Source organism: Lithobates pipiens, unplaced genomic scaffold (assembly GCF_037356315.1).
Source record: "Lithobates pipiens isolate NorthernLeopardFrog02 unplaced genomic scaffold, aLitPip1_a1.2 Scaffold_16, whole genome shotgun sequence".
Taxonomy (NCBI): Eukaryota; Metazoa; Chordata; class Amphibia; order Anura; family Ranidae; genus Lithobates; species Lithobates pipiens.
In genome coordinates this window covers 455,224,630-455,247,201 of record NW_027507748.1, presented here as the reverse complement: position 1 = coordinate 455,247,201, position 22,572 = coordinate 455,224,630, and the positions used below count along the sequence as shown (strand labels likewise).

At 41.6% G+C, this 22,572-nt stretch overlaps 1 protein-coding gene across 1 annotated transcript in view; it reads left to right on the top strand.

Annotated features, from left to right (window-relative positions):
- GRK1 (G protein-coupled receptor kinase 1) overlaps window positions 1–22,109 on the top strand; it is a 59,435-nt gene extending 37,326 nt beyond the window's left edge. The window contains exons 4-7 of the mRNA XM_077482830.1: window positions 3,686–3,769; window positions 9,130–9,254; window positions 16,165–16,366; window positions 21,374–22,109. Coding sequence (XP_077338956.1) covers window positions 3,686–3,769; window positions 9,130–9,254; window positions 16,165–16,366; window positions 21,374–21,651 — 689 coding nt within the window. The 3' untranslated portion in view covers window positions 21,652–22,109. The remainder of the gene's footprint in view (window positions 1–3,685; window positions 3,770–9,129; window positions 9,255–16,164; window positions 16,367–21,373) is intronic.
- The last annotated feature ends 463 nt before the right edge of the window (window positions 22,110–22,572 follow it).

Genomic DNA, 22,572 nt, shown 5'->3' with positions numbered 1-22,572 from the left:
CAATTGTTGGCTACAATATCGCAGTCCCGCTACAAGTCGCTGATTGCCGCCATTACTAGTAAAATAAATAAAAATTCCAGTATATATACCATAGATTGTAGATGCTATAACATTTGCGCAACCTAATCAATATACACTTATTGAGATTTTTTTAACCACAAATATGTAGCAGAATACATATTGGCCTAAATTGAATATGAAGAAATTTGATTTTTTTTCTATTTTTTTTATTGGATATGTTTTATGTTTTAGAAAATTATCAGCGCAAAAAAATATAAACGCAGTGGTGATCAAATACCACCAAAAGAAAGCTCTATTTGTAGGAAAAAAAAGGACATACATTTTATTTTTGTACAGCATTGCATGGCCAAACAAAATGGTCTGGTCATGATGGGGGTAAACCTTCAGGATGTGAAGTGGTTAAAGAACTTCACTCTCCCAATCAGCATTGATTATTTTCAATCCTTATGCTGACAGCATTGGTAAATTGGAAAGTATATCATATTTTCTTTTTTTAAATTTCTTCAGTTACTGTATGGTTTTTTGCTTAGGCAAATTATGTCCTACATCTTCAGGAGGGGAGGAAAGGATGATGGTTTTTCTCAGCCAAGCATACTCTTCTGCATGTATGCAGGGCAGATGGATTCCAGGAAGTAAATGCTACATGAATCATTTGCCCTTAATCAAGATGGCCAGGGCCAGAAATGCTAGGTGTTGTTTTTCAAAGTGATTTTTTAACAAAACAAAGCATCAAGACATGGATGGATGGGGGAGTTTGCTTTGAATATTAAAAATGCATTAAATCGAGTTTTTGGTTTGTGGTGCTCAGATGCAGTGAAGATCCATTTTAACTACGCAGTTTATCCATCAGTTGCTTGATTGCATTCTCAGACCTGCTTATTGAGAAGTAGTCAAGCAACTAATCAGCACAGAACAGCTAAAGTCTTCACCATCCAGTTGCCAGCAGGGAGGAACATGCTGGTTTAAAGGGGTGCCAGTGATGTGCCCTTCTACTAAGGCTCATCATTTGACAGCACTTAAACTGTCTGCATGCATCTGAATGGGTGGTTATAAAGGACGATATTGAGAGAATTTTATACATGAAGCATATATATAAATATATATTGAAGTGTATATATATATATATATATATATATATATATATATATATATATATATATATATATATATATATATATATATATATATATATATATATATATATATTTGTATTTTGTTAACAGAGCAAACAGAATATGGTTTAACTCATGTGTATTAATCGGAACTAGATTCTGCCTAACTCAGCAAAGAGAACAGCAATATCCAAAGTGCAATATTAAGAACAACAACTACAAAATGAAAAACTAATTTTATATAATTCAGTAATGGCAAGATGCTTTAAAAACTTGTTGAGTTGAACTGGTTAGGTGGGAATGCAAAGTTTAAAGGGTCATCACATTCAAAATACATAACCTGGTTTATGTAAACATTCCAGGAGATTATTTTAAAAGAAGACTTGAAAAAACCAAAGTGCATAGCTACAGATTTTTTCTGTTCCTCGCAGCTGACTTTGACACATTGATAAGTGGGAAGAAAGGACATTTTCATTCTAGTCTCAATTGGGCTCCCCGTACAAGTCTAATACAGGGCCAAGTAACAGGTTCACTTGAATCCTCCCCCCCATTTCACACAACCTTTTCTTCACTTACTTGCCACTCTACTGAACACTCTACCCATAGAACAGCACTTATGCCTGGTGATTGGCTTAGGGCGGTCACATGGAGTGTGTCACATGCTTTTTTTATACCTAGAAATAGTAAATATTTTTTTCACTCCCGACAGCTGAAAAGAGCAGAAGGTAGATGAAAGAAAGGTGAGTATGTGCTTATAGGGAGAGGGGTTATTAAAACAAACCTGCTGGTTTCTCCCTGCATTGGCTTTTCTTCAAAGTCGGAAAGTTAACAGAAGGCATGACATACTTACTTGGTTGCAGAAACCACAGTCCTGGGATTCTAGGCCAGTGATATGACCCAAAACCAAAAGATTGTTCACATGAGCTTTTCTGAAAGGCAGGATTAAAATGTAAAAACAGCTGCTGGGGTCATGTGGCCAGCATTCAGTCCTGTTACAGTCCTTTAGTAACATTTTAAATTTTCACCTGTATTTAGGGTGTAACATGTAACACGTTATTATGAGGCTCGCCTGTTTCCTTTCCTCACCCTCCCTTCCCTGTGACAATGGGCAGGGGTTCCTCTCCCACATAGCCCTTGTCACATTGACCCTGTTGTGTGGGGTTCAGCTGCATCATTCATTTGCAGTATGTGAATGAATGAACTACAAGGGTTTCCTAAGTTTAATGGAACAGGTATTGTAGGTCTGCTTTAACAAAGCTTCAACTACTCAGGTAAAGACAGAAGTTTTTCTTGCATACATATAAAAATACTTGTGAAGTTACACTACTGCATCCAGCTACCTTTGTAAAGTGTGGATTCTAACTCAAAACTAACTCAAAACTATCTGAGTTCCCAGCTATTGGATATATATAGCATATGTGTATATATGTATACAAACTGAGAGTAGGTTATCGGCAGAAAGCCTATTCTCTTTAAAGGTGCTACTACACATCAGAAACTGTAGCACAACTCAAAAGCAATTTAAGACCCCTAGTGTACACCAAATGCAGCTAAAGCAACAATGGCAACCACATAGGTCAATTTAAACCTAGCAAAAAGGGGTAAGGTGCACAGAGGCAATTCACAGAACAATAAAAAAGTTCCCTAGAAAATTACACTTAAGGCCCCTTTCACACCAGTGGACCAATCGAGTTTGCCTGTAAATTTTTCAGGCAAACCAAACCGCACATTCTTCTCTATGGGTTGGCGAATATCAGTGGACATGTGTCCACTGACAACCACTTCCAATTGGGCATTCGATCCGTTAAAATCTGCTAAACCACCCATCCAGCTGATGAAAACAGACATGACCGGACACGGACCTATCATCTGCCTGCTCAGCGGGGATCTGAAAGATCCCCTGCTGAGTAGGCGAATTCCGCTTGGAAGGATCCGCTCCATGTGACCTTAAGGGGCCCTTTTCAGGAGAAAAAGTTTCAACTGTTCCATTTTGATTGTAGCTGTATTAGTGCACTTGCAACATTAACATTGTGTACTGGCCATTATACTTTTGTTTTATTTGCGCTAACATTCAGGTTTTCAGGACAATCTTTTAGAGTATACCCTCTTCTCCTAAGGTCCAAGCAATCCTCAACTATTCAGGTTAAGAAAGAAGGTTCTGAATACATTTGCAAATACAGTATAGCCGTACTACAGCTTCAAGGCATCTATAAAGACAACATTGGGGGAGGGGGTTGTAATTTGATGACATGTTTGCTTCTCTAACAAACATGCAAATATAATAAAGGACATAACAAAGATGATTTACCAACATGAGTACAAGACACGTGATGTATTTTGTCTACCACTGTGTGCAGCTTGCACATATGCATAACAAATAAACAACACTTTTTTCATTATGTTCTATTTAGCTCAGTGATTGAGCTCATATAGTTTCACATTAAAATGTTTTTAGTTTAAAATTATGAACTTAGATCTCTGATATTCCTGGCCAACAGGAAGGCAGCTGTAAAGTGTAGTCTTGTAGAACAAAGTCTGTGTTTGCTTTTCAGGAAATGTCCGTATTTCTGACCTTGGGCTTGCTGTGGAACTAAAGGAAAAGAAAAACAAAATCAAGGGCTATGCTGGAACTCCAGGTAACCTGTGTACATATGACTGTGCAGAAAGTATTTGGTCTCCCGTCCTAGCATAACTACTGTGGAAAATTGTTTTAGGGAATGCAGACAAGCAATGGAAGTAAGTTAAAAGTTCTGTCCCATATTATTGTCAATTCTCACTGAAATGTAATATACAGTTGGCTAAAAAATATTAGACACTCAGATTGAGTCACTTAGGGGTCTCTTTATGTAGTAAGAGGTGTCTTCAACCTTCAACTTTCCTTGATGGCTTAAAATAACCCGCTACCTACTTCTATTAAGTAAATGGCTAGCATTTAAAGTTGCATGTAACTGGTGGGGGCTAGGGATGAGCTTAACTGCTCTGGGTTCAATCTGAGAAGAGTTTGGCAAAGCTAACAGTTGGATGCTGAACCTGAACCAACCTGGTTCAACCTGGGCTAGTAGACTAGTGGGCTAGTAGGCAAGAGGTTGTCAAAAAAATAACGTGGGTGGGGGGTGTGGCACTGCTCTGGGGAACATGTAGCAGTAAAAAAAAAAAAAGTTTGTAGCACCACCCTTGGAGAAGCAGCTGGATATAACAACTCTGTAATTGGAGATGACACACCAGGCTCACAAAGTTACTGTCTTCAGCAGTAGAATTCCAAACGCACTCAGGATGCAATCTCCAGTGGTGTGGCACCTTGGAAATAGACAGTTCAGTCCCTGCACAATACTGCACCGCTGGCCACCTGCATCCTCACCCCTCTACCCTCTATCCTTTTCCTGTCTTTTTAGATATACCTAGACAATTCCAAAATGGTTGCCCCCAGTTGTCTCCTTAAAGATGGTTGTCACATTTCTGTATTATTGAATGTCCAACTAATGATTTTCTTTAAGATGACTGCTGCATTTGTACACAAAAAAACATTCAACTCAACTCTATCGATTATACAGAAGAATAATGCAGCAATAACATGAGGAAAAGCAGAAGTTTGGAGCAACTATAGTCCTGGCTACATACACCCCCCACAAAAGAAACTTTGGTTCCCCAAAATGGTAAAAGACAACAAGAACTAATTCAATTAAATAAATTATTAAACACATTTCCTAGCAATTAAACAGATTTTATGGCATTTTCTGACAAGCACATAAGAGGTCTTTTCCTTTGTGGTTACAAGTAACACTGAACCATCAGGGGACCGATCGATGCATGTATCAGTCTCTTGATCTGCTGTGCCCTGGGTTCAGACAGCTCTGAGGCAGAATTATTTTGTTCAGTCTCTGGTGGCCGTGAGACAAGGGTTTCTCACCCTTGCTCTTGAGTTACTAGAGAAGGCACTGAAGACAATTCTGCTTCTTCCCAAAAGAGTTCTGCAGAAGTCCCTGCTTTGTAATCCCTCACTTCTTCTACCTGAGTGTGATATTTAAAACAGATCAATTCTCTCACCGGCTTCTCAACAGAGACAGCCTTGGAAGTTGAAAATTGGTTGGGCCCTGGAACACTCTTGACAGGCGATGTGGTAATTTCGGTAAAGTCAATATTTCCATCATTTGTGGCATCTGTGACTTCAAGGTTGCTATCTCTATTGTACCCTTCAATCCTGTATGCTGGTCCGATGGCTACAAGGGAAACTATTGGCTACTGGCTATTGAAATTTATTTTCTAGTTCCGTCTTGCGTAATCACGTTCAAAATGAACTGACTTTTGAATGGACTTAGTCCGTTCATGTGTAGCCAAGTCCGTTTGTTCAGAAAGTCAGTCGGAACTCCGCCAAAAGTTCATCAGGAAGACCGTCGGACCTAGTCTGCTGGAAAGTCCGGTCGTGTGTACGCGGCATTAGTGTCCCCTAAAACTATTTGAGGAGAAGATCCCTGACAGAAAAGTTGGTGATCGTCGTCCAAGCACCCATCCATCCATCCCTGCAAAGTGTGTTACCTGCATGTTATATGAAAGCACACACCATTTGGTGAGATTGCGCTACATGTGGGGAAGGCAGAGAATTAAAAAGATTTCCTAAGAGGGAGAGAGAAGAGAAGGGCTACCAGAGTGACATAAAGTGCTGACAGCTAATGTTTAAAGATAAAATACTTCATTACAGCGTTTCGCTGTGCGATTGCGTAGCTTCGTCTGGATGTTGGGGGGATGTTCGAGGCTCCTTTTCACAGTATCCTCTGCTCGTATGGATCCACCCCTTTGTGCAAATTGTTTTCCTTCCTGATCCTCCCAATCTTCCCTTCCCTCTCCCCTTTCCCCCCATGGCTCATTAACTACACGGCTTGGGCTGAGTGGATGCTACATGTGCCAACCTACTTGGTATCCAGACGTCTTGTGTTTAGTGTTACATGTTATATGTGTTATCTGTGTATATATTTGACCCATATCGACTTGCTTAATTAGCAAAGCTGTACCACTTTATATGTCCCTAACTTTGGCCACCCTTATTGTTTTAGAATATTGCTGTAATAAAGTATTTTATGATTAAAAATTAGCTGTCAGCACTTTGTCACTTTGGCAGCCCTTCTCTTCTCTCCCCCTCTTGGGAAATCTTTTTTCTATATGCTTTGGTACTCAGTGACAGACCTTCACTGGGGTGAGGTGCTAGACCATAATGCTTTGACACAAGCCTCATCTCTAAATATTGTTTGCCCCATGTGGGGAAGGCAGCATGGATCACAAGCATATTTTTTATATCACGAGTGTCTACTCTTATTATCTCATATAGTGAGAATTAATGACTGCACTACAAGATTGTTTTATTTTATGGCACTGTTTTGATGTAACATCACGTGACCCCAAGGAGGTGACACCACTTGAGAGCGGTTGCTGATTACTACACCATTACTCAGTTGCATTAAGGGTGTTTGCTGTTCTCCTAAGTGAGACAGCACCTGAGGTGAGGTGCCACTTCTGGTTTTCACATTAACAGGAAGCTTTATATATTATATATTGCATTTTTTTGATTTATGCCATGTGGAGGATCGTATACATCTTTTGTGGCTAGCAGCAACCAGGGCGCATATAATTTTTTTTTCACTTTGGAGGTGTAGCACTGATTTTATGTTTTTTCTTTATTTTTAGCACCTGCTGCTTCTATAGAAACCATTGACAATGGAGAGTTGTCATATATAGAAGATATTCCACTTCTATACATGATACTTGGCCCTAACAAATAGGGGCCAGAATGTGGGCGAAGGTTTGGGCGTTCAACTGAATGTCTGAACCATTGGCTCACCCTTTGTGGGGCACATTGGAGTGCTGCTGTTTGGCAGTCGGAGAACTAGTGTTGCTTCTTTGAAAATAAGAAGTAATTTGTTTTGATTTGTTCTGGGTCAGTAACTCATTGATTCACTGTGACAGCCAGACAACTACTGTTTTCAAAAGAAGAATATCAAAGGCCTTCCTACTTCAGGCTTTTGGAACATAGGTAGGAGTAGGAGTTTGCAGTAATTCTATGTGTTTGAGCTGGAGTGCAGCGTGCTGGAACCAGGAATACAACTGATATCCTAAATTCAAATAGGTTTTTCACTCTGAAAGGGAATTTGCCCCAAAGATTAGTGAATGTGGTAAAAGTTTCACTTTGCAAAGCATACCCAATCACATACAAGGAAAAAAATGTTTTTGCTTGCACGTGATTGAATCATGAAAGCCAGCAGAGTTTCATCTCATTCATTAAGCTCTGGGGGGCAAATCCCCCTGCAAAGTACAACTCAACTACCCATGCAAAGAGAACAGCCTATTTGTCTTTAGTAACTCAACTCCAATGTGTTCTTTCAAAGGATTTTCATGTATAAATAGAGCCTCCCCCACTACAAATCTAAACCATACACTACTTGTCCAAGTAGCTTAAACAGCGTTATTAATCCAGAAGACATTAGGACTTTTCACCCACACCTCTCTATAATAAAGGAGGAAACACATTTAAAGGGTTTGGTGTGGAATTTGGGGGATCCTACCTTTTGTTTTCTTTTAAATTTTTGTCTTGCTGCAGTGGGTTTTAAACATTGTAAGGAGGTGACACTTCACAGACAGGTTATTGGCACCCCATGGCATTTTATTTAAAGAGCTTTTACATTGTTAATGTTTTGTTAGTTAAAGGAATTTTGCATTTTTAATGTTTCCCCAGGGTGGTGCCCAGCCCCCCATGCTTTTACTTTTGACAACCCTTTACCTATTAGCCCAAAATGGCATTTTGATCTGATAGGCTTGGCTCCTATTCATTTCATTGGGATTCAGCATCCAAACTTATTTGAAGTTCGCTAAACTCAGCTCGAATCAAACCCAGGACAGTTCACCCAAACTTTAAAAATGTTCGCCAAACTCTATTTATCTATGACTTCCCTTCACGTGATCATTGTGATTATCTGTCAAAATGGTCATGTGATTGGCAGCCTGATCAGAGACCAGCAGCTGTCTGTAGCAGCTTAGTCACTATGTAGAGGGGTATATAGTGAGTACAGAAACCTTGGACTCCCATGGACACATACATATGGCGTGAGGGGGTTATGACATACCCACCCTGCTGCTGCACATATTACATGGCTTGTAAGAGGTTAAGATATCTAGTGACACACACATTTCTTCTACTTCCAGAAGTCTTTATTCCTCCCTGTTTCCCTGATGAGGGGGTTTACATCAATTTGTCCTTTTGATCATTATCAAAATGAGTAGCTACCAGAACAGCAATAAAGGGAAATTCTTCCAAAGGGTGTTTCAAGTATAACTAAGAGGTGATTTCCTCCTCTGCTTTCAACGCTGAGCAGGGAGGGAGTCACGGTCGTGACATCACTGGTTGTTAGATGCCAGACGGCTATAGCAACTAGTGATCAGGAGTACAGTCAGGTGGAGGTGGAGGCGGAACCAGAGCTCCGCTATGGCTGCTCAGTCCGCCCCTGTCCCATGAATTCCTGAATGTTCCCAGTGTCAGTTTCATTTCATGAAGGTGCCTGGACCAGGGACAGAGATGTCAATTATGGGATAGTCCCGGGCAATCCGGGACATGTGGGCACCCTAGATGTAGTGTAGGTTGCATGCAAACTGAATGTAAACACTGCAATATTTTTACTGTCCTGTAATGGCCACTCTAAAGGCACAGGAATAGGCAATGTTAAGAGGTCATGTTTGCATAGTTTCCCAATATTACTGTATACGTATATAAAATAGGCTAATGTGTAATGTAAATATTCATGATTATTGGTTGGATGTTGCTTAATTTTATTTTCTTATTTCTTGAAATTTGCTTTGTGGGTCGCTGAGTTGTATAACATAGGAAAATAAAAAGCAAATGTCTTTTATTTGTGTAACTTCAATGTCCCCAGTGTTTCTGAATAATACACCCCAATATAATACATTGTACAGCATTTACACATGTACCATATTATTGCATAGATCTTCTTTACAGGATTTATGGCTCCAGAATTGCTGAACGGAGAAGAATATGATTTCTGTGTGGATTACTTTTCCTTGGGTGTAACTCTTTATGAAATGATTGCTGCACGTGGCCCATTTCGGTCCCGAGGAGAGAAGGTAATGAATAATTTCTTCTAAGAATTAATGCTAAATAGCATTTCAGACAACTTAGCATATTACTTTTAATGCTTCTACTGCAAAATTGTGTATTATCACTTTCTGCAATAGAGAAATATCTATTTATGGCAATTTTCTTGCACTGGGATTATGCTGAATAACACTATTTCATCCATTTCTGTCCTGTACAGTTATAAACTTCTAGAAATGCCACTGGAATTGCATATTGATCAGAAATTGTAGAAATTTATTATTATTTACTACATCAGTGATAACTGTTATAAGTAGTTATAAGGCATGTTAATTAAAAATGCTTAGCATTATGGTAGTCAAAAACAGATTCAAATTCCGGAGGAGGACATCAATGAGAGCGATCAAAGGAATTTTACTAACATCTATTATATACCAGATAAGGTTTTAGTTATTTTTGGTTATAATTCTGAGCATCACATCAGGTTATACCCACTATAATTTATGGCGTGGTACAAGTAATTATAACCTATATCATAGGTAGCAGGCTTTGCATAAGCTGGGCCTTGGCTACTCTGAACAGCGGGAGTGAAAATTTTCCTGACATCAGTGGTAGTAAACATCACCACATTTAGTATTAAGGGGAAGAATAGTGCCCCATTGTTGGTGTCAGTGGTAGAATGGTTTCTCATATCAGTGGGAGGAACAATACCATAAGGCCGCGTACACACGCGGGGACTGTTCGCTCAACTTTGTCCGTCAAACAGTTTCAGCGGAAAAGTCCGCTCAAAATTAGCATGGACGGACTTGCCCACACACGACGAACGAACAGTCCGCTGAAACCGTGCGCGATGACGTGAACGGCACGTACGACAGGACTAGAAAACGACGTCCTATACACTGCAATGCAACCTTCGGCGTGTAAATCCTTTCTGAGCATGCGCGGAACTTAGTTTGACGAACAAGCCTTCACACGAGGGGACTGTTCGCTGAAACAAAGTTTCAGCGGACAGTTTTTCGGAATTTCCGAAAAACTTTGTTCAGCAGACTGTCCGCTGAAACTGTCCGCTGAAAGCCCACACACGAGCGGACTGTCCGCCGAAACACTGTTCAGCGGACAAAGTTGAGTGAACAGTCCCCGCGTGTGTACGCGGCCTAAGGGTTAGGTAAAGGCAGGCAAAGTGCTTCATCAGGCCCCCCCCCGGGCCATAGTTTGGAAACCACTGGCTTAAGACACAGTACAACTAGCTAACTGTGGTGCATGCATATATATATATATATATATATATATATATATATATATATATATATATATATATATACACACAGCATAGCTTGCAACTGTGATATTGTCAGAAACCATGAATCAGACTGAGACAGATGTACAGTTAAATTACACTTATTTAATAGTAATAAAAAAAAAGGTAAACAGAGTAAACATAGTCAAAACATAGCCAGAGTTCAGAAACTGGAACGGATAGTCAGAAAAGCCAAAATGTCAGGGAGCCAGAGATGAGCGTTATAGAACAGAAAGCAGGGTCTGGAGCCAGATGCAATGTTAGCCAAGCAAATCTTTAACAGGAACACAGGATAGCGTCTCCATATATATATAGGACCAAGGCAAAGGCAGAGATCACCTGGGCTGGACGGCTTAAGTAGGCAGGACTGACGAGCAGCATATCATCAACAGGTGAGTCACTGTGGAGAGATAGGAGCTGGAAATTAGCCCAAAGGTGAGCAGCCAACTTAGGATGAGCCCTGCCTTGACAGTACCCCCTCCTCAATGACCCCTCCCCCTCGGAGCACCACCAGGCTTGAGAGGAAAACATCTATGGAAATCACGGAGGACAGGGGCATGTACGTCCGAGGATGAGACCCAAAAGCATCCCTCAGACTGTACCCTTTATATTGCACCAGGTACTGTATGCGCCTACGGAACCTACGGGAGTCAACAATGGACTATACTTCATACTGCTCATGGTTCTCAACCTGTACAGCGTAAGGATGAGGCACCGAGGTAGTAAAACGGTTGTAGACCAAAGGTTTTAATAAGGAGACATGAAATACATTTGAGAGAACTTCAGAGAGGGAACACGAAGTCGGAGGTTGCTAGATGACAGCCAGACTCTGTCCCGAACCTGGTAGGAAGGCGCAGGCAGGCGTCTGCGGTCAGCATGGAGTCTGTACCTAACATTAGCATGTCACAAAGCCTCCTGGACTTGTGCCCAAGTGGAACAAAGATCACGGAGATGTCCCTCTAATGCAGGAATACTCTGCGGAACAAACGAGTCAGGCAACATGGAAGGTTGGAAACCATAGTTCGCCATAAATGGGGACAATCGGGAAGCAGAATTCAAGGCATTATTGTGAGCAAACTCTGCCCACAGTAAGAGGTCTGACCAGTTGTTATGATGGTCAGAAATATAGCAACATAGGAATTTCTCCAAGGACTGATTGGCTCATTCTGCGGCCCCATTAGACTGCGGATGATACGCAGAGGAGAAAGCAAGCTGAATTCCCAACTGTACACAAAAGGCTCGCCGGAACCGAGACACAAACTGACTACCCCTGTCCGAGACAATCACCTTGGGTAGCCCATGTAAGCGAAAGACCTCCCAAGCAAAAATGGAAGCCAATTCTTTAGAAGTGGGCAACTTCTTAATACAATGGGACATTTTTGAGAACCGATCACCCACCATAAGTATAATTGTGTTGCCCTGGATGTTGGGTAACTCCACAGTGAAATCCATAGACATGTGGGTCCAGGGCCTTTCTCCATTGGGTATGGGTTGTAGGCGGCCCACTGGAAGGTGTCGTGGAGTCTTACTCTGAGCACAGACAAAACAGGCAGCTACAAAGGCGGTTAAATTAGCACATAGACTAGGCCACCAGAATTGTTGGGAAATGGCCGAAAGAGTTAATTCCTCCCAGGGTGGCCAGCAGCCTTGGGAAAATGGTAAGTCTGGAGAATGGCAGTACAGAAACTCTCTGGGACAAAGTAGCGGTCACAAGGTTTCTCAGGAGGAGCATGGACCTGAGCAGCAAGAATTTTGTCACCCAAAGGAGAAGTGAGACTAGTGCGAACCGTAGCCAGAATACGATCAGGAGGAATCACAGAAACCGGAACCAACTCCATCTTGGAAGTGGAGGAAAATTGTTGTGACAAAGCTCCACCCCTTATATTCTTGGTACCGGGTAAGAATGAGACAATGTAGTTGAAACTAGACAAGAAAAGAGCCCATCGCTCCCTTCTGGGAGAGAGGCGTTTAGCCTCAGACAAGAATGTGAGATTCTTATGGTCAATAAGAATGAGAACCAGGAAAGTGATACCTTTGAGGAGATTTCTCCATTCTTTTAGGGCAAAAATGATCTCTAACAGCTCTCTGTCACCAATCTCATATTAGCACTCCGCAGGTGACAATTTCTTGGAACAGTAGCCACAAGGATGCATATTGCTCTCAGAGGTAGGACATTGAGACAGAAGGGCACCAACTCCGGTCTCAGAAGCATCAACCTCAAGGATAAAAGGTAACATAGGCTCAGGTTGTGCCAACACAGTAGCAGAAACAAAGGCAGCCTCGAGAATCTTAACTCTCTCCGGAGACCAATTCTGTGGGTTACCATCCTTTCTGGTGATATCAGTCAGGGGCTTCACCAGAGAAGAGACGTTACAAATAAACTTCCGATAATAGTTGGCAAAGCCAAGGACAGGGTGCAGAGGGCGTAAACCCACAGGTCGGGGCCACTGTAGGACTGCTGAAAGTTTGTCTGGGTCCATCGAAAATCCAGCAGTGGAAATTACATAACCCACGAATTTAGCCTGTTCACGATGAAATTAGCACTTCTCCAATTTACAAAAGAGAATGTTCTGTGTGGTGGCTCTCCAGGGACTTGGAAAATATGAGGATATCTATGAGATAAACCACCACACATAACTGCAACAAATCTTGGAGGACATCATTAATTCCTGGAAAACTGCTGGGGCATTACAAAGGCCAAAAGGCATTACGAGGTACTCATAATGGCCTGTTCTGGTATTAAACGCAGTTTTCCACTCGTCGCCCTCCATAATCCTCACAAGATTGTATGCCCCTCTCAAATCAAGCTTTGTGAAAACCGTTGCTCCCTTGAGGTGGTCAAATAACTCTGTAATCAACGGAATTGGATAGGCATTCTTAATCTTCAAACGATTGAGTCCCCTATAATCAATACAAGGTCTCAGTTCACTACTCTTCTTCTTCACAAAGAAGAAACCAGCACCAGCAGGAGATGAAGATTTATGGATGAAACCTTGAGAAAGTGCGTCTGCAATGTATTCCTCCATGGCCTTATCCTCCAACACTGACAAAGGGTAAACTCGGCCACGAGGGGGTATGGCACCAGGTTGAATGTCAATTGTGCAATCATATGACCGGTGTGGAGGCAAACTACCGGTTTGACCTTTGTCAAAGATAACGCTAAAATCACAGTACTCCTCTGGCAGGGAGGAGAGTAAAGAGGTGCACAAGACCTTGCCTAACACAACTGAACAGTCATATGAGTCACATGGGCAGGCTGTAGAGGTCTCCCGTCAATAGCCTCAATGGCAAAGGGAGTGTCATGCAGCTGCAGCGGAATCAAGTGTTTTGATACAAAGGCAGCACCAATGAACAGGCCTGGAGCCCCAGAGTTGATTAGAGCCTGTATCTCGACCAAAACCATGGACTTATCCTTCTGGATAACTGGGGATGAAACAACAGCACCTAAGGTCTGTCTGTGACAGGACCTCAAGTTTCGGGCGTTCCCTGGACGGGTAGGACAACACTTTAAAAAGTGGCCTGCCTGGCCACAAAAAAAGGCACAATCTCTCCCTCCTCCTATGGGTTCTCTCATCCACAGAGTGATGTGTAAAGCCCAAGTGAATGGGTTCATCTTCACAGACTGACTCTACCAGGAGGCACGGTAGGTGAAGGAGGCAAGGGTGGGACTGCAAAGTTTGGAGGCAAATGCACAGGAGGCTTCTGCAAGCGCACCTTAAAAGGAAGTCAACAAGGATGGCAAATGTGATCAACTTCTCCAGCTCAGTGGGTATATCTCGGGCTGCTATCTCATCCTTGATGGTATCCAAGAGAGCATGAGAAAAAGCAGCCATGAGGGCCTCATTGTTCCAAGCAACCTCTGCTGCCAGAGTACGGAATTCAATGGTGTAGTCTGCAAAAGTTCTTGTACTCTGATGGACATGAGGCACTTGGCAGCAGAAGTGGAGCATGTGGGAACGTCAAATACCCTTTTAAAAGAAGCCACAAACTCAGGATAACTCAAACTCAGGTTCTTGCGTCTCCCATAGAGGGTTTGCCCAGGACAAAGCTCTCTCAGAAAGCAAAGATATCACAAAACCTACTTTGCTTCTGTCCATGGGAAACACCTGGGGCAGCATCTCAAAGTACATCTCAACCTAGTTTAGACACCCTCTGCATTGGATTGGATCGCCCCCAAATCGCTGGAGAAGCGGAGCGGAACCAGACATACCTCTTATAGAGGTAACACTCAAGGCGGGTGCCTGCACAGAGAATGAAGCAGCAGCAGGGACAGCCTGCAACACAGGTTGTACCAGAGCAGCCACAGTGGGAGATTCCAGGTGAGCTGTGCGACTCAGGAGTGTTTGTAATGCCTTGGCAAACTGATCAACTGATGCGGTGATCCTGCTCATCCAATCTGATAAAACTATTACCAACAAGTGGATTTACGGCATCTTCTGAATTCATGGCCTTCGCCTACTGTCAGAAACCATGAATCAGACTGAGACAGAAGTACAGTTAAATCACACTTGTTTAATAATAAAAAGTTAAACAGAGTAAATTTAAAAACATAGCCAGAGTTCGGGAACCGGAAAGGAAAGTCAGACAAGCCAAAATGTCAGGAAGCCAGATATGAGCAAGGTAGAACAGCAAGCAGGATCTGGAGCCAGAAGGAACGTCAGCCAAGCAACTCTTTAACAGGAACACAGGAGAGTGTCTCTAGACATGTGACCAAGGTGAAGGCAGAGATCATCTGGGCTGGACGGCTTAAGTAGGCAGGACTGACGAGCAGTATATCATCAACAGGTGAGTCATTATTGGAGAGGTAGAAGCTGGCAATTAGCCGACAGCTGAGTGGCCAGCTTAGAGAAGGAAGGGCTGAGCCCAGTCCTGAACACTTCACAAATATAATATACATGTACTGTATGTTGATATTGAAATCAGAGTAAAAACTTTAGAGTTTCCCGGTTATTATTACTAGAAGCAATTATTCTCTGTAGGCACAGTGACATCATTAGAGGAGCTGGGTGCATCTCCCTTAGTAAATCAGAAAAAAAAGGAAAATGACATAGAGTGGTTTTATGAGAAAACAATCTATTCTCAATAAATCCATGTGGTTCTAAAGTCAGAAGGTTTTTCTTTATCTTAATGCATTCTGTGCATTAAGATAAAAAAACATTCTATGTGTAGTAGCCCCCTCAGCCCCCCTAATACTTACCTGTGCTCCATTTGATCCAGCGATGTTGCGCAAGAGACTCAGCTGTCTGAGATTTGCCTTCTCATTGGCTGAGACAGCAGCAGGGCGCCAATGACTCCCACTACTGTCAATCAAAGTCAGTAGGCCAATGAGGAGAGAGAGGGGACAGGGCCCAGCAGTGGCTCCATGTATGAATGAACAGACAGAGCAGCGGCAAGCTGCTTTCTGTGGGGGCACTTGGCTGGCGGGAGGGGCCAGGAGTTCCGATGAGGGACCCAAAAATAGGAGGACCTGGGCAACTCTGTACAAAACCACTGCACCAAGCAGGTAAGTATAACCTGTTTTTTTTTTTTTTTTAAATAAAAAATAAGTATTACTTTAAGTATTCCCCATGAAAGACCATACACTTGCATTTGATTTAGTAGAATAATGGTTTATTATTTGCATTTGTTAATTGTTATATTAGGTTGAACCCAAGGACTTAAAGAGCCGAGTCATAAACGATGCAGTGACATACACAGAGAAGTTTAGTGATGAGTGCAAATCATTCTGTGAAGCCTTACTGGAGAAAGATCCCAAGAAACGGCTTGGGTATAGAAATGGAAATTGTAATGACCTGCGAGTAGTTCCTTTCTTTAGAGAAATAAACTGGAGGAAGCTTGAAGCTGGTAAGTCTTGTACACAAGTCTTGCTATTATAATGGAATACACCTTGGTTGCTTTAACAAGATGCTGTATGTCATGTAATAACCTTATTTTAGATTTTACCTACGTTTAAAGCTGAACTTCAGGCAGACATCTGAATACATAGATAAATAGAAATATGGCAGCAGTTTTACCTACCAGAGGAGATGTGTTTCTGTCTATCCAGTCCTGAAAATTACACAGCTCTGCTGCACAGCACAGCCCTGCATGGCAGGGCCAAAATTGGATTTTCCTTTGCTGCAGTTATGTAACATTTAGAGCTATTGTCCCTTCTGCACCCTGTGATTAGACAGTGAAAGGAGAAGCTGAGGTTATATGAGGTAATCTCTGTCTCTCTGCTCTCTCCACCTATCGGTATGTTCCATGTTAGCACATGCAGGACCGTCTTTAATATTAATTGGGCCCTGGGCAAAAAATTTCTTAGGGCCCCCCTCCCCCCCATGCAATTTTGCTCTCCACCTTCTCTGAGACATACAATAAATAGCAGCTAGACTTAAAATCAGTTTACTGTATCAGATCAGGCAGCGATTGCGATTGGTTGCCAGAGGTTACAGCATATCATTACTGCTTACTGACTGGTTGCTAGAGGTTAAAGCACTCCTTAAGGCTCACTGATTAGTTGCTAGAGGTTACAGCACATGATTTCGGCTTGTTGATTGGCTGCTAGAGATTACTGCACAGTAATACTACTCACTGGTTGCTGCAGCACATCATCTCCTCACTGCAGGGGGCATGATATACATATGAATGCTGCCTTATTTACATATCAATGCTGTTGGCCTCAGCTATTTACATATGCATGTCACTGCTATTTACATATGAATGCTGGTTATTTACATGTAAACACAGGGTCTGCAGATGAGTCGTCTGTACACAACAACAGGACTAAAACCTCAAGGGACAAGGGAATGTAAACTGGGATAGTTGGCAAGTATGAGGCAGCTGCTTTGGGCCCCACAACAATGACAGGGCCCAGGGAAACTGCCCCTTTTGCCCTGCCTTAAAGACGGCCCTGAGCACATGCACACAGCAGCACTATGGAATGGCTCCCTGTGCTGCTTCTTCCTATCACAGTCTAAATTCAGGTGTACTGGGGATTGCAAGAGGCTGGTACAGAGCTGCTGCTCCAATGGATTTCAGAAAGTCCCCTCTTCTAGTACATAAACACTGCGCATGTGTAGTTCCAGAGCCAGATGATTTAGTTCAATTGAGATCTCGCATTTTGTGAGTCATGCGATGTGGAGGGGACTTTTCGTCTGATGTTGCTTCAGTCGACTGACTTATGAAGAGCAGCAAAACCCTTATTTTTTTACAAACCATCTGTAAATTTACAAAAAAAAATGTTAACTGTGTCTTAATTACAGAGCTGTATTATTTGGGCCTTTTACTATCTGCCTAAAGTTCAGCTTCTATCACTTGTTGGCGGATACACCCCTCAGCAGATGACATCTTTCTACATACTGCATTTGCAATGATAGTTTATGGCTATAATGCATATGTTATTTGCTGCAACAATCTTAAAGCTGTATTAAACCACAAACCAAAAATGAATTACAGTAAAACCTTGGTTTGAGAGCGTTTTGCAAGACAGGCAAAAATTTTAAATACATTTTAACTTGATTTACAAGTAGCTTCATGTTACAACTGAGTATAATGCCCTGTACACGTGGTCGGACTTTCCAACGGAACATGTGTGATCGGATTGTGTTGTCGGAAAATCCTATCGTGTGTGGGCTCCCTCTGACTTTTTCCGTGGGAATTTCTGACACACAAAGTTTGAGAACTGGATCTAAAATTTTCAAACAAAAAATTCTGATTGTTTAAATTCCGATCGTGTGTAGACAATTCCGATGAACAAAGTTCCACGCATGCTCAGAATAAATTACGAGAGGAAAACTATCGGCTACTGGCCCGTTTATAGTCCCGTCGTACGTGTTCTACGTCACTGCGCTCGGAGCAATCGGATTTTACGACAACTTTGTTGGACCATGTGTATGCAAGATAAGTTTGGGCCAAAGTCCGTCATAAAAAATCTGATGGATTTTGTTGTCGGAAAGTCCAGCCATGTGTATGGGGCATTAAAGAGAAGAGAGGCGCCTCTAATTCCCCATACACACGGTTGGACATTCCCACTACAAAATCCGTCAGATTTTTTATTTAATTTATTTTGAGCATGCGTGGCACTTTGTCCGTCGGAATTGTCTACATATGATCGGAATTTAAACAATCAGATTTTGTTGTCGGAAAATTTTAGATGCTGATCTCAAACTTTGTGTGTCAGAAATTCAGACGGAAAAAATCAGATGGAGCCCACACATGATCAGATTTTCCGACAACAAGATCTGATAGCACATTTTCCGTCGTAAAGTCCGATTGTGTGTACAGGGCATAAGTGTAAGGTACAGTACAACATTTAACAACCTATTGCTACATTTAGAGGCGCCTCTCTTCTCTTTTACACTCTGTAGCTCCTGCTGGATTTTGCTTCTAATCCCCTTGTGCAGGCTTCCATTTGTGGATAGACAGTTTATGGTTACACAACCTGGGCACATTGCTATAATCTTTGTATATGGACTATAAACTGAAGGACCTATGAATAAATGGTTGTGGAACGAATCATTTGAGTTTCTGTTATTTCTTATGGCGAAATTCGCTTCGATATAGAAGTGGCTTTGGATTACAAGCATGCTTCTGGAACGAATTATGCTAGCAATCCAAGATTTTACTGTATATTGCAGCTTACCAATCATTAGATGTGGTTTATGCATTTGTTTTCTATTTTCAGGCTTTTCTCCTCTGTTTTCACCTTATGACCTGGCCAGTAACACACTTCTTGTATCAGTGAAACACAGCTCAATATAGTATATGCATTAGCAGCCAAGGAATAGAAAAGGTATTGAACATAAGGATTGCCCAAGGATGCTGAATACATAAACAGCAATTTGAAGCAATCCAACTATGGCATGGATTCCATCTGTGGATACAGACAGTGAACCCTGGCTCACACTATCATCCCCTTTTTGTTGGTCAAGTTCCTAATAACAGCTGGTATACATTCAGAGCGGTCTTGCATGATGTCATTAAAAGCGGTTTGTTACAGGTGTCAGGACTTCAACAGGACATACTCATCATAGTCTTTTTTTTTTAACAAAAACAATATATGTTCATGTGCCCCTCCTTCCCCTTGTTGTCTTTTCAAGCTAATGCATAGGCAGACCAGAGAGTATATAAAAGCGTGTATGAAAAACTGTTTTGTAAATGCACAGGCATCATTGTATGGCCATTGAACATATCCAGCACCGGGATAAATGAAACTTGAGGGGCCAAGGATGAACAATGGCGGCACAGAAAAGCGTATTTCCTGTCATGGATATTTTTGAAAGTGTTCGTTTTTAAAACCGTGACATCCATTTTAATCTGAAGATCTGGGAAATCACTTCCTTCATTACTGTATTTGTTACTATTGTTACAATTTAGGTCATCAGTGAAATGAATCAACTGTCCGGGGTCCCCCCCTTCCTTGCCACCAGCACATCAGCTACGCAGGGAATCCACATGAGAACATGCTCACCAAACCCACACATGCTATACACCTGTGTCTGCTCCCAATAGCCCAGGTGCAGGTATGCGAGGGTCAGTGCACAAGCTGCTGTCATTGCTGCTGTCTTTGTCACACTTCATTTAGCAGCCAGTTTTAATGTTTTGCAAGTGTGTGCATGTGTGTGATTTGGTAGTGAACAAACACAGTATGAATGGTGTGGTATGGAGCACATGAGAATAAGTTATCTCAAACTTCTTTGTATGGCTAATCCAAAATTATACCTGCCTTTGCATTGCAGCTACCATGAGGCCCCAGATCTCACTTCTACCTTGTTTGCCCAACACCAGAACAAATACTTGCTACTTATGGGTATGAATATGGGTATGGAGCATGGAGTACACCTACAGGCTTCCTGCCTCCCACAGTGCAATGCTTGGCAAGAGCATGGTCATGTTTGGTGAGGGGGGGGGGGGACTTGATAAGCCTTGTGCAAGCTTAAATATGTTACACAGTTACATAGTTAGTAAAGTTGAATAAAGTCACCAGTCCATCCAGTTCAACCTGAGTGAGTGTCCACAATTGTCCCTATCCCTGCACATTGCATCTCATCAAGATGCTCCTCCATTATATATTATTTGATTAAGGTACCGGTTTATCGCTGTCAAATTACGCAGTGCACCACACACACATTGGTCCCCACACATAAGGAGCCCACAATCCAACGTCGCCAACTCACATTAATATACTAAGGCAATTTTTGGACAGAAGCCAATTAACCTACCAACATGTCTTTGGAGTAGTGGGGAGAATAAATTAAAGTGGTTGTAAACCCTTACAAACCACTTTGACCTACAGGTAAGCTTAGATTAAGGCTTACCTGTAGGTCCAAGAAATACCTCCTAAACCTACACGGTTTAGGAGATATTTACTAAAAGACAGTCACAGCTGTCTACAGCGGATGTGCTGTAGACAGCGGCGTACAGACGCAATATCGCTGTTATCAGCATGCCGCTGCTAACGGTGATATGCCATTAGTGGCGGCTCCCGTGCACATGCGTGGGAGAGACGTCATCTCTGCATCAGGCGCTGTGAGTGGCCGGAGGAGCGACACCCGGAAGAAGATGGATGCTCCATACTACAGGGGACAGCGGTGACATCGCTGGCTCCTGTGTCAGGTAAGTGACACACAATGGGCTACTATGCAATGCATGGTAGCCCATTATGCTTTACCTTTGCAGGGAGACAAAGAAGAAGTAAACTCATCAGGGTTTACTTCCTCTTTAAGGAAAGGGCAGACATATAATGCAGCAGGGTAGGTTTGAGTTTTGTTTTCCTACTGGGTTTCTTACATCTTTTGACAAGTAGATATTTACAGCTGTTATCTTATACTAGTGTTTTGTTCCTAATCTTTTTTTTGTTTACATTTAAAGGTATTCTTCCACCACCTTTCACCCCTGACTCCAGAACTGTCTATGCAAAGGATATTCAGGATGTGGGGGCGTTTTCAACAGTTAAAGGGGTCGTCGTTGAAGAAAATGACAAGAAGTTCTTTGATGAGTTTGCTTCAGGCAATATCCCTATACCATGGCAGGAGGAAATGATTGAGACTGGCATTTATGATGAAATAAATGCAGAATTAAATGATGTCAGAAGAAATTCCACAGCTAATGACAACTCGGCTAAGTCTGGAGTATGTCGAATTGCATAGAAGACCTGCAAGTTTTGTAATGACATATAAGAGAAATAACTAACTTGTATTTTTGTTGGTCTCTTGTGTGAACTGCACATTTTGCTGTGAGAAGATTCAGGCCTGCAAAGGACTTAATTAGAGATAGTAGATTTTTAGCTAATAGTGGCTGTTTGTTTTCTTTTTATCCACATACAAAGTAAAATGTACATATGGAACCACTCATGAAAAGACTACAGGCAACAATCATGGTATTGACAGTTGTAAAAGCTGTTAGTCATTTTATCATGGAAATTATACGTATGGACATCATATGTAGGGTTGCAATTATGTGCTCCTCCAAATTGTGACAGGTTACCTTAATTTTTTTTAAGTTACATTTTTTTTTCTAATTCGTGAATGTTAGGGTTCTCTTCTATAATACATTTCTTATTTAAACAATATTGATTTAATCACCAAAATAAACTTAAGTACTACTAGATCTAGGGTGGTGTCCTTGTTGAAGTTTTGATTACAATTCAGAATAAGTTGGCATTGTCTTGCCTCATACCAACAGCTGGTCTGCTCTAGGTATAGTGGTAGTAGGCATGTACATTTATAAAATATATATCTGAACCTTTTACCATACTGTAATGCTTACTTAACCCCTTTTTCATTTAAATTCTGAAATGTTGCCACAAATACTGCTTTATTTCCTTGATTACCTTGCTAGCATAAAGTTATAAAATTTAAAAAAGTAGGTGTTCATATAGGACATGGAAAGAACAAAACACATTTTTTGGCCAGGGAAGATTATGTCTTTAATATTTTTTTTCAGTTTTATATAGTTTGTGTTATAGTAACACAAATAATGCACTATTATTACCAAATCTAATATTTAGTGTCTGGAAAAGGCTGTGTTCACCACTAGATTTATTTAACAGGAAATAAAAATGTCAGTTT